The sequence below is a fragment of the Anolis carolinensis genome, chromosome 2 (assembly GCF_035594765.1).
Source record: "Anolis carolinensis isolate JA03-04 chromosome 2, rAnoCar3.1.pri, whole genome shotgun sequence".
Taxonomy (NCBI): Eukaryota; Metazoa; Chordata; class Lepidosauria; order Squamata; family Dactyloidae; genus Anolis; species Anolis carolinensis.
Window position 1 is genome coordinate 276518639 of NC_085842.1, and position 17687 is coordinate 276536325.

The 17687-nt window shown below is 38.4% G+C and overlaps 1 protein-coding gene across 1 annotated transcript in view; it reads left to right on the forward strand.

Annotated features, from left to right (window-relative positions):
* The window catches only part of pcsk1 (proprotein convertase subtilisin/kexin type 1), a 44297-nt gene extending 29744 nt beyond the window's left edge, over positions 1-14553 (forward strand). Inside the window, exons 8-14 of the mRNA XM_003216385.3 lie at positions 1753-1965; positions 5323-5423; positions 6887-7120; positions 8939-9096; positions 9721-9854; positions 10672-10833; positions 10949-14553. Of these exons, the coding sequence (XP_003216433.3) occupies positions 1753-1965; positions 5323-5423; positions 6887-7120; positions 8939-9096; positions 9721-9854; positions 10672-10833; positions 10949-11308 (1362 nt within the window). The 3' untranslated portion in view covers positions 11309-14553. The remainder of the gene's footprint in view (positions 1-1752; positions 1966-5322; positions 5424-6886; positions 7121-8938; positions 9097-9720; positions 9855-10671; positions 10834-10948) is intronic.
* Positions 14554-17687: the final 3134 nt, after the last annotated feature.

Below are 17687 nucleotides of genomic sequence, written 5' to 3' on the forward strand. Positions count from 1 at the left end.
TATCCAGCTGGGTGTTCTTGGATGCATAAAGTGCTGTTTCTTCCTGGAGATATTAATTCATTCTTCATTTGGAAATTCAGCCAAGGAAAAATAACAGTGAATCACATTGTTCGTTATATTGAGTGTTACATTTATCAAACCTCTTTTTCAAAATGTTTTTTCATGTATTTCCTTCAGTAAGCTCTGTCTGCTAAAAGATCCACTCACCACTTCTATTTTTTTTTTTTTGCTGCTCTTTCAGTATCTTGTGGCTGTTTGCATTTTTATTGCTGCCTCTAACTCATCTTCCACTAAGGGCTACAGAGGCAGTGGGGGCAAACTAGCCATTGACACTAATTATAGAGGACTATGAATTTTGAAACTACAGGAAAACAGAGTTTATAGATTTTCTTGGTTTTTCCCATGGACGGTAGATGCCTGCAACCAAACATAGATCACTTGAAATACAAATGTAATATTATAACAAGACTAAATGAAAATGAAATGAACCTTTTAAGTTATGTGCTTTAAATGTACCTGGAATCCCTGAGATTCCATCTTTATAATCACTTTTATTGGTTACTCTTTGTTTTGCTACATATTATTGACTCATATATTTCAATGGACCAATTAGGTTAGCTCAAGCAGAAAAAAAGAAAAACAAAGCAAACGAAGTGGTAAAATTTGGCTGGGACACATATGTGTGTGTGTGTGTGTGTGTGTGTGTGTGTGTGTGTGTGTGTGTGTGTGTGTGTATATATATATATATATATATATATATATATATATATATATATATATATTGCTTTTCTCCCAATGGTGGATGTGAGGCCATGTACAGCCTTTTAAAAGGCATAAAGCATAATTTTAATTATTCTTTTTAAAGTAAATAGTCACCATGATGAAAACTTACAGTAATTATTCCCTGCTGATTTATAAACTGTTTGGCATGTAATGGAAAATGTATAAACACATAAATGCACATTAGATATTCCTCACATAATTGTAATTGTCTCTTTTTGTAGCCTGTTCATTCCATTGGCTTTTCTGGGTTGTTATTCCTCAACAACATGTATATTTGGGGGTTCTTGTGGTTCCCGGGGAGACATTCATTTTTGCCTGTTGGACAATGCTTGTGACATCATGGATGATGAATAATTTTCCCTATACTAATGCTTGGATGCCTTGAAAACATATGCATAGGAACAGCAACTGACTGCTATCAAGACAATTTCTTTCACGCATAGCAGGGAGGTAAACATCAAATAATGGCACTACAATGGTAAAGATTCCCCTAAAACTTGCCTTGATAATAGCCAGTGTCACCTTCTCTTCCATTTTGTAAAAACTAAGGAGTATCCCCTGACTTTTGCTTAGTGTGGAGCAATGTTAGGTTAAAGGCAAAACTCTCCTAATAAGTACCAGAAGTTGCCATGTATCATTAAGATTGCAAATGCTGGATACAGTGTGAGCATTAGTTTTTTTTACTGATGTAGAAAAACCTCTGATCAAAATATGAACATGTTACATTTTAGGACTACAGCACTCAGACTCCCTCAACCAACATGTCCATGAGCCATGCTGAATTAAGTGATTCTTGGACTTTTCATGTACAATGCACCTTTTCTATATTCTGTATTAGAAAACCCAAAACACCAAGAATGGTTTGTTGGATCTTATTCATATAAGCTGGAGCAACTATCTCTGTTGGGATGTTCTTCCATGATGCTTCCATCTTTGTGTTAATCATACCACTTTTTCAATTCCTTACAGGGGCGAAAAGGGAAAGGCTCAATTTTTGTCTGGGCTTCTGGGAATGGTGGCCGACAAGGAGATAACTGTGACTGCGATGGCTATACAGATAGCATCTACACTATCTCCATCAGCAGTGCTTCACAGCAAGGCCTTTCCCCGTGGTACGCAGAGAAGTGTTCTTCAACACTGGCCACAGCGTACAGCAGCGGGGATTATACTGACCAGAAAATTGTAAGTTATTTTGATCGTATTCAACAAGTCTTGAAGAGGGAAATTGACTAACCTGTGCTAATGTTTTAATGTGTCTACTTTTTTTCAAAGTTTTGAAAACTACAACCTCAGAACTGCCATGATCAGTGGTCATATTGGTTGGGAAATTCTGGGAATTGTAGCTGCAAATGTAATTTTTCCAGTCTCTGATTCATTAACTATGGAACCTTAGACACAGACTATATTGCTTCTGGAAAATCCAGTTCTATTATTCACCCACTCCCATTTTATTTGAGCAGAATGAATATTCCCTACTTTTACCACCATGCTTTTTTTCTGGGAAGAAAAAAATAATAATATTGTAGTACAGCCTTCTCCATGGATTCAATGTCCACAGTTTCATTTGTCTGCACTTCAAAAATTGTTTTCCCACACAGAAGTATTTGTGGGCCTCTCTAGGTCCAGTGCAATTCTATGGGATGCTTTCAGCCCAAGTATAGTCAGAATAAACGGTTTGCCATTGTCCATGGTTTCATGTATTGGGAGATAGAAGGGGATCTTTGAAAATATACCATGTGGATATAGGTCCATACTCTGTGTTTGGAAGGACACAATCTGAAATTTGATATCATGTCACCCTGAAAAACTGGATCACCCCTGGCATGGTGGTGGAATAGAATTTATTGGCTTTCAGTGTTGAGGAAGAAGACTGGTATGCTTTCTGAAGCTTCTCTAATCAAAGATCAACTTGTAGGCATCGTGTGGATTCATTTACGCTTGCCATGATAGCCTTTTTCCTACAATTATGTGCCTAAACAAAACTATAATAACCCAATTAGAAATTGTTACAATAGCATAACAGTGATGCTCTACTGTTGTATTATAATTCCCCTTACATTATTCATGTACTCTCTGATGTGTGATTCACACAAACAAAACCATGATCTGGTGACCAGTTTAAATGCGGTGTGGTACAGCAATTACTGAAATGGGCTTGGATTCAATACAATTCAATGCATCAAGTTTCTAGTCTCCATTGAAAACCCATTGGATGACTTGGACCTGTGAATCACTCATTATGGGAATGATGATGGATAAAATGAATAAACAGTGGTGATGCTACTGTATGTCATAAGCTGTTCCTGGTTTGAAATCATTCATTGTGGATTTCCCAGAAATGTTCAGTGTGTTTCTTACAGTATGTGATCCAGTCAATAACAGCAAGATCCTATTCAAAATGGAAGCCATTTTTTGAATAAATTAGAATGCTGTTTCATAAGGAGTGACAACATTTAAGAGTAATTGCCCCCTTTCTGCTCTTGAAAATTGGAGAGAGAGATTTTCATGTGGAAGTATTGTCAGACAATGATCTCCCAGGAAAAACTTCCAAGCCAAGAAGTGCCCTCTACAAAAATTGCACTATCTTTGGAAACCTACCATTAGTTCTCAAGGTTAAAGAAAAACAGTGTTGCAAATTTGAGGGCAGGATTTCCTATTAGAGCTCCCGCTCTTTTGCTCTGACCTACGTGCTTCCCAGCTGAGTGAATTGGTGAACTATCGCTTGTTATTTATTTTGTGTCAAGTATGCTTGCGAACGCTCAAGTGGTGGCATTCTCGAGTTATTCACCTTGGCTATATTTCGGTGAATAGCTACTGCCATCATTCACCCAGGAAGAAGGGAGACACCACTGTAGGAAAGCAGCAAAATTATAAATCTTCAGATCCCAAGTGTAGGACTCCCATAATCCCCAGTTCTGCTTGACCACTGGGACTTCCATGTCCTAGTGACCTCTCCTCTCTGATCTCTTGTTAAATCAGCTTGAGGTGTGACAACATGACAGTGGCAACCACACCACTCCTATGGTGCAAACACTGAAATTAATTGAAAAAAAACAGATGGCAGTAAAATTAACAAGTATAATTGATGAGAAAGACCACTCTTTCCAGTAAATCTCCTTTGTGGCTGAGTTATCAAGCCTTTCATCAATGTTAAAATGTATATGATGCCTAGGGTTTTCCGACCTCATTTTCTTCAGACCTTGGGGGAAGGGGGAGTGAATTCAGGGTCATACTACATTATTGGATTTTGTTTTTTTTATTTGTTAGAGTGAATGTTTTCATATTTGAATGACATACTCTGTGTCTCTGTGGTTAAAGTTTAATTTATCATGCTTAATGCAGTGGCACCACTGGAGTTGGTGTCATTCACTGTGGTAACTCGTGGTGTCACCCCCGTTAATCTCTTCCCAAACCAGATCATATGAAATCCTTAAAAATGTTTTTGTGTTATTAAGAGCTGGTGGTTTGGATTAAAGGAACGAAGGTACCACACCAAAAAAGAACTGAGGTGGTGATTATTAAGAGTTTAGGGACAGGTATGGGGAGTGGAGGGAGAAACCTGCACAATTTTGAGGATCATCAAAGACTTGTGCGTGGGAGAGCAATAAAAAGGATGGTTTGCCTGACTGGACATGGTGCTAAATTTATTTTTATATTATAAAAATACATTTCTTCTGAATGTATAAATTCTATAGACAGCAATTTTGGTGTCATCCTCTTTGATGGTGTAACCCAATGCAGTATGCACCCCTGCACCCCTTAGTACAATGGTTCTCAACCTGTGGGTCTCCAGATGTTTTGAACTTCAACTCCCAGAAATCCTAACAGCTGGCACACTGGCTGGGATTTCTGGGAGTTGTAAGCCAAAACACTTGGGGACCCACAAGTTGAGAACCATTGTCTTAGTGCTTAATGGCCAGAATGGAAGCGCCCATTGACATCACTGGGTGTCATACCTACATTTCAGGTTTTAGCCCTGAAATCTGGAATAGTTCTGAATTGGCAACGAAGATATGGTACACACTGCCATGCTCTGCTTCCTCGCAATTATAATTGTAAATGCAGGCATGTTAAGTACTTCATCAAAGTAGATTATTTCATTTTCTTTCAATCCACCTCTTTCATTTTCCAGATTATAGCGCTGTGTTCCTGTGGAGTGCAAGGAACATTCACTCTTAACCTCTACATATTTCTAAAAGCCAGTTATCATTTTGAAATGCCTTGGCCCAACACAATGATATGTTTTAAGATTCATATCTTACTACGAAACATTTATTTTTATACTGTTGGGATCTCAGAGCCAGACAAGCTGTTTGATGTGGGAGTATTTTCCTTCAATGTGAGCCACTGGGATACAAAAATATACTTAATATAGGTTCACAAGGAAGAGTTTTCAGTTCTCAACCAGAAAATGTTATCTGAAAGAAGGGAAATAGTCTGTCTAACTCGAACATTATGAAATGAAGACTGTTGTTTATGCTTTCCAATGGTACACTCTGGCAGGCTGTCTAACATCCGTATGGTGTTTATTGCCTTCAGATAAGTGCTGACCTTCATAATGAATGTACCTCCACTCATACTGGGACCTCAGCTTCTGCACCTTTAGCTGCAGGGATTTTTGCCCTTGCTCTTGAAGCCAAGTAAGTCTGCATAAATAAATGCCACTCATTAGAAATGCTTGGGGATTGTGTTATCCACATTGCAGCAGGAACTGATCCAATGCCTAGCTCCTAGGCTAACATCTAAATCCAAATGTAGTTATTATTTGAATTGCATCCTTCCCCAAAATTTGTAATGCAAGGAATTCTCTGTCCAAACACACACCAGAATATGTATAAACATGCATATTTTGTAGAAAATATATTCAAAATATAGATTTAAATATAGAAGAAAAAGGGAAAAGGGACAAAAAGCAGGGGAAATGAATATATTTTTCAGTGCATGTCAGTTTCATACGCTCATATGTCTATTACATTTTATACTGGCATCAATCTGAGATTTCAAAAAATATATACAATCTATATAGAAACATTTAATATAGAAATATATAGCTAATTGAAGTATAACTTTTCCACAGATTTTTAAAATGTAGATTATAACTGAAATATGTTACATGATGCTCTATAGATAAAGAAGATATAGAATGTGTAATATTGAAATGGAACTGAAATAGACTGGTTTTTCCATGCACACTTTTACAACTTTATTCTTTCTCTTCTGTCATCTTTGTTACAAATGAGAACATCACCCAGCCTAGTACTTCAGATATCTGTCTGTATTTAAGCATACATATCATCATACATGTTTAAACAGGTACCTGAACTGTTTAAACAGTTCCCCAAACTGTACAGTCCAAAAACAATAAATGCAATACTTATTTGGCAATTAAGTACCTTGCAAGTTTCCAGTGTTGATCATCTCCAGAAGCCGGGTAAATCTGTTTGGGTGGTGTGTGTGTGTGGTTGGAAAAAGTGGTCTTCCAACTGGATTGTTTTCCTCTTTCCAACCAGAAAAAAACCTAAGAAAACAAGTGAAGAGTGGAATAGGAATACCATTAATTAAATCTACCGCAGCAACAATGCAATCATAAATCAAGTTGACTAATAAACTCTCATAATAAATTAATATAGATTGCCTTTCCCATTATATCAGCCATGGAAATGAGTGCCTTTATATGTCATAGGTCGGTGATTCTCAACTGTGGGTCTCCAGATGTTTTGGCTTTCAACTTCCAGAAATCCTAACAACTGGTAAACTGGCTGGGATTTCTGGGAGTTGTAGGCCAAAACACCTGGAGATCCACAGGCTAAGAACCACTGTCCTAGATAAACATTTCATGATGGCAATTTTTGTTGCACAAAATATGGCTGGGGTTCTAGTCATTTCTGGAACCATAGGAAGTACAGTTGGAACCCGTTGTGCTGTGGGAATACAACCATATTTTGTTTGGTGATATTTTATGGAGATCACCTAGATTCCTGTGAGTAGCCTCACTCATTGGAAAGAATGTGTTTTAGTGTATAGAAAACTTTTTCATCCCTATGGACTGTGTCCAAAGACCACTGAGATATTTAGAAATTGACTAGAATTTTGTTTGTGATAGTCCTAATCTAACCTGGAGGGATATGCAACATTTGGTAGTCTGGACATCTGAATTCGATCCGTTGGCCAACAATCCAGGATGGAAGAAGAATGGGGCTGGGCTGATGGTGAACAGCAGATTTGGATTTGGATTACTCAATGCTAAAGCATTGGTAGATTTGGCAGACCCTAAAAGCTGGAAAGGCATCCCAGAAAAGAAAGAGTGCATTGTGAGGGACAGCAGCTTTGAGCCAAGGTAAGAGTCTCATTGATAGTTTCTAAGTGAAGCCAACTTGTGTTATTTATATCTCCAGTTCAAATTTGAACTCATATTAAGCACATTTTTTAAAATGCCCAAAATGAATTGCTTTCATTCAGCAATTCTCTTACATGAAATGAACAAGAAAGGGAAGTTGGGGACCGTGTATGCAAATGGTCCCAAATTCAGTCCATTGATAGGTAGCAGGTAATGTCCAGAACCATGGAGTCCTGCTACCAATCAGAGCATGCAATGCTGTATCCTACAAGGGTACACAGGAATTCATGCTTCCTCTGAGCCTTGGGGATCACCATGCTTTTCACAGAATTTTCTATGTATGTGATTGTGCATGTTCTCACTGGAGGGAAAATTATACACACATGGAAAATTATATGGGTAAAACTGTACCATTGATGGTATTCCAACCCATGGTAGGCACTAAAATTGTGCACTGCTAAGTGAGGTTTCCATACCTCTCAATGGTGTAGGGAGCAAGCAAAGGTCTGCTTACTTCCTGCAAGTCAGTGGCAAATTGAAGCAAAGCCAAACTTAACACAACAATGTACTTACTCTACAAGATACTAATTGATTTATCGGGACCTAAGTATTGTATTGAATACAATTTCAGCTGAATCTTGACCAAATAAAGTCTATCAACAGAACTGTGAAGAGTGGGATAGGAATCGGGTCAGCTAAACTCCATGCCTTAAACATACCAGGCAGCCATCAATTTGAATGCTAGTGTAGATGATTTCCAAATGAATCCTATTTTATAATTTTAAAGCAAATTTAAATAACTATTCAAATAATGGGAGCACTACTGGCCTGAAACTTCCATTGGCATTTCTTCCCAATCTGGAGAGGAGAGGTTACATTATTTGTACAGTTGAGATGTGAAGAGTATTTATTAAAAATCTTGTCTGCAATGAGACAGGCTTTGTCTATAAATTGCCTCCAGCAAAAGAAAGAAACAAGGAATACAGTCATCTCTCCACTTTTGTGGATGTGATTAAATTGTTCTCTCTAGCAATCTCTATGTCCTCCAGTGTGATTTTGGAGAAGTTGACTACAGAGTCAAAAGGAGAACCTAGAAATTCTTAGAAAAGAGGTTTCCTGTAGTTTTTCCATTTTTGTAGGAGTGAAAGTAGAGGGGTAACTGTACTTTTTCTCTTTTGACCTCATCACACACTCCTAAATCCTATGATGCTTCCACCTTGTCTTGGGGACGGAGCCCCACTCTAACCATCACACATTGTTGTGTGACTTCAGGTGGAGGCCCTGCACCCAACCAATGTAGCAAGCATGGATCCTCTGCAGAGTGGCGATGCTTCCCTTGTGTGATCGGGAAAGCATCGCTGAGAGGGAGCTGCATGCCGGGTGACAGATTCTTCACCTGGCCTTTTAATGAGACCCTTTATCAAAGAGCCAGTTCATGCTACACAATTATAGCACTTTAATTCCACTTCAGTTGCCAAGGCTACATCCTGCAGCTGGTAGTTTGGCAAGACACTTAGAACTCTCTGACTGAAAATTCAAACTATGTATTGTGAAAGGGCCCAAGACTTCCATAAGTGGCCCAAATATGTTTCTGTATGAACTATTGCCCTTTCCCTTTTTGATGCAAAGTACCAACATGCATGGAAAGACTGCCTGGCATTGATGAAAAAGATGCCAAAAAAATCTTCACTGCTCACTCATTTTTATGACTCCATGCAACAGCTGTTGTAGTTAATAGCAGAGATGTTAAATAAAAGCAGCAGAGCTTTTTGAGATAATTGGGGGAAATAATAATTCAATTTCCCATAATGTTGCCAGGTTGCTAAAAGCTAGTGGTGAAGTTGCCATTGAAATTCCCACAACAGCTTGCGAAGGTCAAGAAAATGCCATTAAGTCTCTGGAACATGTACAGTTTGAAGCCACAATTGAATATTCCCGTAGAGGTGATCTTCATGTGACCCTAACTTCTCCATCAGGTATCAGAGATCATCTATCCATTGCTCTATCCCTATAGTAACTGTATCCCTTTGGCCATTACCATCAGTTTTGTTTCTTTCTTTGCTTTTTTTGTTTTTGACTCATATTTAATATTCTGGTCAATAAAGGATCTTGGCTTTCATGGAAAACCCGTCTGTCCCTCAACTCTCTCTACTGATAGAGGCCCATCCATCTGCTTTGTATATATGCCTGTTAAGGTCTGGTGGCTATTAAAAACATAGACAATTAAAAGGAAACCAATAAATAGACAATCCAACATATTCTGCAAGTCCCTGTCCCTCTTAACTAATCTATCCTCCAAGGCTTGCCAAAAAAAGCAAGTCTTTACCTGCCTGTGGAACGATAATAAGAAAAGTGCTAAAACTTTATAGGAAGGAAGTTCCAAAGCCTTGGAGCAGCCATTGAGAAGGCCCTTCCCAGTGTTCCCACCAGATGTACCTGTGAGGGTGGTAAGGCAGAGAAAGGGGCTTTTATCCTTGATCATCGTTTGTCATCCATTGCTTCATCTGCAACAATAGATATATTTCTGACTGCTAAGCAACACATTTGTTCCATGTATAAGCTATACTGGGACAGACACTCATTCCATTTTTCTAATGCAGGAACCAACACAGTCCTACTGGCTGAAAGGCAAAGGGACAAGTCGCCTAATGGTTTTAAAGACTGGGATTTTATGTCAGTTCACACCTGGGGAGAGGATCCAACAGGAACATGGAGTTTAAAAATTGTTGATTTGGTGAGTAAGGAAAATGTCAGAAGCAGTGATATAGATAAAAGTAATTATAAAGTGGAGGAGACATAGGGCAAGTCTATATTGGCCACTAAAGCCAAAACCAGTCCAAAGGAAACCAAATGCATGTGGTTAAGCTTGCTGCAGCACCATATTGGTATCCAGATATTCCCTTCTTCTTGCTGGTCACATGGGTAGCCCACCAAGAGAGGTGTCCACAACAGCCAAGAGTTTCAATGGAGCTATTTGACTGGCTGGAAGCAGCTGCAGCAAGACAGGACAAGCCATCCTCCATGCAAGAAAAGGTTGATGGCTCAGTTTTTCTTGCCAAGACATAAGCTTTATTTTGATCTTGTTCTAGAGATATAATTTCCTTCACTATATTGCTCAAAGTTATTACATTCATTGCATCCAAATGGAACTAAGCATAAGAGAATGAATTCAGTTGTAAGGGAGTAATAGCTTTAATTCATGACCATTCTGCCCTTTTGTAAAGTAACTGGGCAAAATTCTCCTTTTTTCCCTTGTAAGGAATGAACTTGAGACTAAAATTTATAATTAGAAATTAATGAAGGGGCCATTATGTCTGAAAGAGGAACTGGCTCATTACACAAAGCTTGGAAAATGGTTTTTATGGATTACAGCTCATAGAATTCCACAGATAAGGAATTCTGAGAATTGTAGTCCAAAAATAACTTTTCCAAACATTGGTCATATTCTGCGGCCATTTGTGAATCTCCATACAATGGATATCTCAGACAATATTTTGAATGCGGTTCTCATAGTCCTACAGAAGACTAATCCTGATGTTGTTGTCTCTCAGTCCAGAAGAATGCAAAATGAAGGGCGAATTGTGAACTGGAAATTGATTTTGCATGGCACATCTACCCGGCCTGAGCACATGAAGAAACCCCGAATTTATACATCATACAACACTGTCCAAAATGATAGGAGAGGAGTGGAAAAGATGACAGACTTTGTAGAGGTATCACTGTTATTCACATGCATATACAGTTCTTCCTTTAGTATGTGGAACATCAAAGGAGATGATTTTTCTTTAAAGTTTGCCTGACTGTTTGGCACTTTCATGTATGTTTCAGGAACACACTACACAGGAGAACCTGAATGAAAAAACCAAGGAGGCAGAAATTCCCAGCAGCGACGGGAAAACGAAGGAGAGGCCCTTTTCAGATGCAATGATCCGTCTACTGCAAAATGCATTTCAGAGCCAGATGGCCAGCAATCAAGTCTCAAAGAAGAGACTTAATGGAAACTCCAACATTCCCTATGAACATTTCCAACAAGCTCTCGAGAAACTAAACCGAGCCTCCCAGTTGAAAGACTCAGAGGAGTCTCTGTATAATGACTACGTTGACCTTTTTTACAATTCCAAACCATACAAACATAGAGATGACAGACTACTGCAAGCCTTGGTTGATATTTTGAATGATGAAGATTAAAAAAAAGATACAGCGAAAAGCACTAGGTTGGAAATATTCACCCGCTTCATCTCCATAGCACTCCTCATTTCAGATTAAGTCCTGCTTATTCTGGCAATTTGCATGAACACAGCTTTCATTGCATTGTATTTATGAATGACCTAAAGAATGGAAAAAGCAGGAAGAAATTCAGCTTCTTAGATGTGAGATAATCACTGGTTTATTCAAAGCATTCAGCAATCCTTTCAGAATAGGCATCCTTTTTCAAGAATAAAATAAAACCTTGATCTTCAGAAAACACTGGAGATTCAGGGCAGGAATATTTTTTCAATAAACTAACAAAATATATTAGCCATGGTTACAGGTGAGACCCATCCCAAAATATAATGCTTTCAGGGACCTCCTTGTCTGTTTTTGCCAAGCAACAGTGCCTGACCTTCATAAGGTTTTTGCTTCGCTTTTGGAAACTTGAAAGGGAAATCCATACTTTAGCAACATATCAGCATAGGAAGAATATCTAAGAATATCTAAGCCCACATCAGGGGATACTCTTTCCATTGAGTTCAGGAGATATTATTTCAGATCAAAGGACACCAAAGCTAGCAATCATATTCTTTTACATCAATTTGCAAAAGAAATACTGAATTATCTGCTTTCCACACAATACTGTTATGTTTTTCTAGTGCAATCTATGTGTGACTTCTCAGAGTAAGTCCCACTGATTTCAATGGGACTTACTCCAAGGTGAGTAAAGTTACCAGGGAAATACAGTACAGGCAGTCCCCGAGTTACAAACATCTGACTTGCAAATCATTCAAAGGGGGTGAGACAACAGGAAATTAGAGAAATCTACTCCTAGGAAGGGAGATTCATTCCTGAAAAGAGTTATTATCATGGGGGAAAGGTGTCTCCACTGAAGCTCTGTCACTAATCCTTGTTTCCACAATACCCAAAGGGGTGTTAACCCTTCCTAATGCTATCCAAAGCTATATAAAGATATATTTCTGGCAGGAGTTACATTTAAATAATATACCTGTTCCGAATTACATATAAAATTCAACTTAAGAACAAACCTACAGAACATACCTTGTTCATAATTTGGGGACTGCCTGTTTGTGCTTTGTTGTTGTTGTTGTTGTTGTTGTTGTTGTTGTTGTGTGTCTTCCAAGTCATTTCCATTTCTTAAATTGTTGATATTCTTTCTTCCAATTTTCATGCCTCCTCTCTTTGAATCTAATCATTTTACGTATATGTTCGGCTTACAAATTAAACAGATAGGATGACAAAATCCAGCCTTGTCTGACCCACTTGCCAATTGGAAACCATTTCATTTTTCCATGTTCTCTTCTAAAATTAGCCTGTTACCCTCAGCACATGTTACACATCAGGACACTCCATTTCTTTAAGAACGGTCCATAGTTTTTAATGATCTACACAGTCAAGGGTTTGCTGTAATCTGTAAAGTGCAGGTTGGTTTTCTTCTGTATTTTTTATTTTGTTGAGTCCTATTCTTACAATGTGATTCCCAGTGCCTTTGCCATTTCTGAACCCAACTGGGATATTTAATATTTCTTCCTCAGTCTCAGAAATTTCCTATTGCGTGCACTATGCATGTGCTTCCAGGAAGACAAACAGGTGCATGCCATGGGTTCCAACTAACCTTGAAAAATGTGGGTATACCAATAACCATGGTATAGTTGCTAATGCACAATGACTATCATGGCCATTATTGAAAGCACATATACATTTGCTGTTCCCCAAATCAGCAAGAGCAAATTCCCCCCTTTTCCATGCTAATGGTTGTTTCTCTGGGCTTTTTCCTGTTTTACTTTCTGTTTTCATATTCCCTTGTTCGGGAAAAATGCCCTTATTGTAATACAGTTCTAGCACTGAATTTCATTGTATTCTAGCCACCTCAATTTCCTCTAGTAATGACAAAAAACTTTATGTTAAAGAGAATGCATGATTACTACACAGTTGGTCCTTTGCATCCATGGATTTAACCATCCACAGCTTGAAAATATGCCCGACCACCCCTCAAAAAATAAATATTACAAAAAACATTCCTTGGTTTTGCTATTTCATATAAGTGACACTTACATAATTTTAATACTCCATTGTACACTCCATGTGATTTTGGTATCCATGGGTAATCCTAGAACCAAACCTCAGGGGAAACCAAGGGCCAACTGTATATTCCAAATCCAAATATGATATCCCTTAGATCAGTGGTTCTCAACTTGTGGGTACCCAGGTGTTTTGGCCTACAACTCCCAGAAATCCCAGCCAGATCAACAACTGTTAAGATTTCTGGGAGTTAAAGGCCAAAACAACTGGTGACCACAGGTTGAGAACCATTGCCTTAGTTGTAATAATCTGTTTTCCTTTTGACCTACTATTAACACTACAAAATAGTGGTAGGTTTTGACAGTGATTTTACGTGAATGTTCTCCACTTCCAACACCATTTAGGCCTTAAACTTTAAAGAACTAGGCATTTCAGTGATAAAATTGCCTAAATCAATGAAAGAAGTGATGGAAAAAAAAGAAAAGCAAATAGCAATGTCTGAAAACCTGGGAACTACAGTATGGAAAACATAAAGCTTCTAACCCTCACAAATATCTCACATAATTATATAGAATTCTTTCTTGAGAAAATAGTAGAACAAATAATTATCCATTGCTTATTATCATTCCACACCTTAATAACTGCTGCAGCAATGGCCAGTACCTGATTAATATATTTAGGCCAACTATTTATAATATGTGGTTTTGCTTATTTGGTTTTTCTTTAAGATCTTAAGATTGTTGCCTATAATGCAATTTACTGGACCCACAAAATCTATAATTAAATTAATCTGATACAACTTGTATTGCTTGAATGTTTCCAACCTAGAGTGCATTGTATATAGACTTTAAATTATTTTTGTTAGTCCTTTTCTGGTGCCAGTATATGTTTTGTGAAAATGAAAGATACAAAATGTTTTATCTCAAAGAAACTGAACATTATATTTTCTTTACAGGTATTTATAAGATATTAAAGCTTTTATCAGATGCAATTTAAAGAAGAATAAATGATGACAAACTTTAAAAATAATAAATTATAACAAAACTTTTTTTATTTAAGCAAAATGACCTTTGTCCAATGAAGTATTTTAATGGCATGTTGTAATGACAACAGCCACGTGTATGTGATGCGATGTGATGTGAAAAGTTATATTTGTTTTATCATAGCAAATACATAATACAGCATAATGTGTTAGCAGAGCCCAGAGTGTGTGGTCTTAACATTTGTAAAGAAGCACAACATAGAGAGAGATTGCTTAAAATGAAATAGCTGGAAATTAAGATATACAATGGTATAAATGTGACTGCACACAATCATGACAGAGTTAGCTAAACAGAGAGGGGAAAATATTGTTATATTGTTGTTGTTGTGTGCCTTCAAGTGGTTTCTGACTTAAGGCGACCCTAAGGCAACACGTCATGAGATGTTCTTCTTCATTTGCCGTGATGGTGCAATGGAGTAAATCCTTGTGCTGACTGAACTGCTGACCTGAAGGTTGGGTTGCTGACCTGAAGGTAGCCAGTTTGAATCCGCGAGACAGGGTGAGTTCCCATCTGTCAGCTCTAGGTTGCGGGGACCTGAGAGAAGCCTCCCAGCTAACACATCCAGGCATCCCCTGGGCAACGTCTGTGTAGACGGCTAATTCTCTCACACCAGAAGTGACTTGCAGCATGTTCTCAAGTTGCTTCTGACATAATAAAAATTGGATGTTCTTTGCAACATTTTTTTGAGCGAAGAGGTTGCCATTGTATTCATCTCAGGTTGAGGGAGTGTACATTGTTTAAAGTCCATCAGTGAGTTTCCATGACTAAGCAGGGATTTGAACCCTGGTCTCCAAAGTCATATCTCAACACTCAAACCACTACACCTCAATGGCTTTCTTGTAATATGCCACGTTGTAGCATCTGACAATGGTGACAGTTTCCAGTGCAACAATATCAACACAGCATCCTGAGTCAAAATGTTGGTACAATTGACTTCAAACATCTTAATTCCATTTTTTTTTCATGTGGAGTCACATAAAACAAAGAAGAGTGCCCTTCCTGTCTGTCTAGAGTAGCCAAGAGTGTTGGGGTTTGTGGATGATAGATAGATGCTCTTACGTGTGCCCGTGAGCCCAGAGTCACCCTGCAGAATGATGCACCACTCAGCTTTGCAGAACAAATAACACAGGAACTTTTACTGAATCCAAGAGATCAACAGAACAATGGTATTTACAATGATTGCTTACAGAAATCAGTAGTCATAAGCAGTCTTCAGTGAAGATCAGCAGCAAACAAGACATCAGAAATAGTCAGGCCTTTCTGAATACAGAACCATCCTCTTTCCAGCCAGTACTCAGAAACTTGTTCAAACCGGTTCTCCTGCAGCAGGGCAGCAACAGTTGCAAAACTAATTTCCAGGCCCTTGCTAGCTCAGCCAATTGGCGTCATGCATTTGATTTCCCAGTTAACACACATATAGTATCTTTGCAAACTATGACAAAGAGCAGCAATGAACCTGGACAACTTCCAGGACCCTTCTCTAACTTTAGCAATAGGCATTGTTGCCATTATCTAGTATGTTGAGACAACACTTAATTTATAATATTTGTTTTTTCACTGCCCAGTTTTCAGGGACCCAATCTTCCAAAAGTCTATACCTAACTATAGTGTCCCAACCGCTAGCACTGTCCCATCTCCTCAGCTCTGTTTGAGCCATCTTTAAAACCAGTGGATTTATTTTAGCATGAGCCATTGTGCAGTCAACTTCTTCTATTCTATTTTACTTTCTCTGATGCACATAAGGCTTCACATTGTCCATGGTAGCTGTAAAAGGAAAAAAGATCCAGGGGAGTCTCTGCTACATTGCCCTTTTATTTTCCCTTCAGGTTGCAGATGAGTTACTAGTGTGATATTGGTAGCCAGCAACAAATGGATTTGCTCTCATTTTACCCTGAAATGTTTTATGTAACAATGCCAGTTATCAGCAGAACATTCTGAATGTTAAACATGCAGTAATGCAGGCCTGGGCAGCATGATAAGGAAGTGCACTTAGAACTGAAGATTTGCAGGCTTATTAATGATCCCAGAGTTTTACTTTGTGGAATAGAGCAATAAAAGCTCAACTAGTAATAAAGACATTACCATATGTCATTCCCATTAATGTAGTGAGCCAGGGTAGTGCCCCTTCATTTGAAGATCTAAGAAGTCTATAATGTGGAAGGCGGAAGATAGTCTTTCTCAGAAAGAAGGGAACGTTCCATAATCTGTATTTCAAGAGCCAAGTCAAAAAGTATGACAAAGATATATGAGAGATGTAAGATAAAAGGTGGAAATATTAGCCTATTGCCTTTTTTGTCTTCTAGCAAAATGTTCTCACTGGATCTTGGTTCAAGTACGAACACACCATTTACACTCATTGATCATAATTAAAACTGCACACTCCTTCTCTATCTCCAGTTTTCTTATGTCTGAAAACTCCTGAAACATTCACCAATAGTCTTAACACTTCTTAAATGGCTATGGCTACAACAACCTTACTCAAAATTCCCATCCACTTCGGGATTTAAATCTAGTTAAGGTACACAATGGTTAAAGACAATGCAGCTATATGTTTTATCATGGTTAAGGCTTAATCATAGTTGAGGATCTTGGAGTAAGTGTTTGTTAGGGAGAAAGAAGAGCTAGACAATTGTGTCAAACTTGTGGCCCTTCAGGTGTTTTGGACTTCAGCTACAACAGCGTTTCTCAACTTGGGGGTCGAGACTCCTGGGGGGGGGGTCACGAAAGGGGTATCAAAGGGGTCACCAAAGACCATTAGAAAACATTTATTTATTTATTTACATCACTTTTATCCTGCCCTTCTCACCCGGAGGGACTCAGGGCAACTTACAACAGTCGGCAATTATACATTCAATAAAACAGTAACAGAATCCATAAACAATAAAACAGTACCACATTAATTAAAACTCTATTAAACCATGAATTATAAATTTAAAATGCATATATAGTTAAGTTCGTCCACTAACACCTTCGCGTACGCCTTGATTCACTTCATATCGACCTCAGATGTTACTCCTCAAACGCTTGAGTACATAGCCATGTCTTCATGGCTTTCCTGAAACCTAGGAGAGTCTGAGCTTGTTGAACATTACTGCGGAAGGCATTCCACAGCCGCGGAGCCACCACCGAAAAGGCCCTGTCCCTCGTTCCCACCAGCCGCACCTGATGGTCCTAAGAACCCCTTTGTAGGTGAACTATAAATTCCAGCAACTACAATTCTCAAATGTCAAGGTCTATTATCCCCAAACTCCACTAATGTTCAAATCTGGATATATTGAGTATTCGTACTA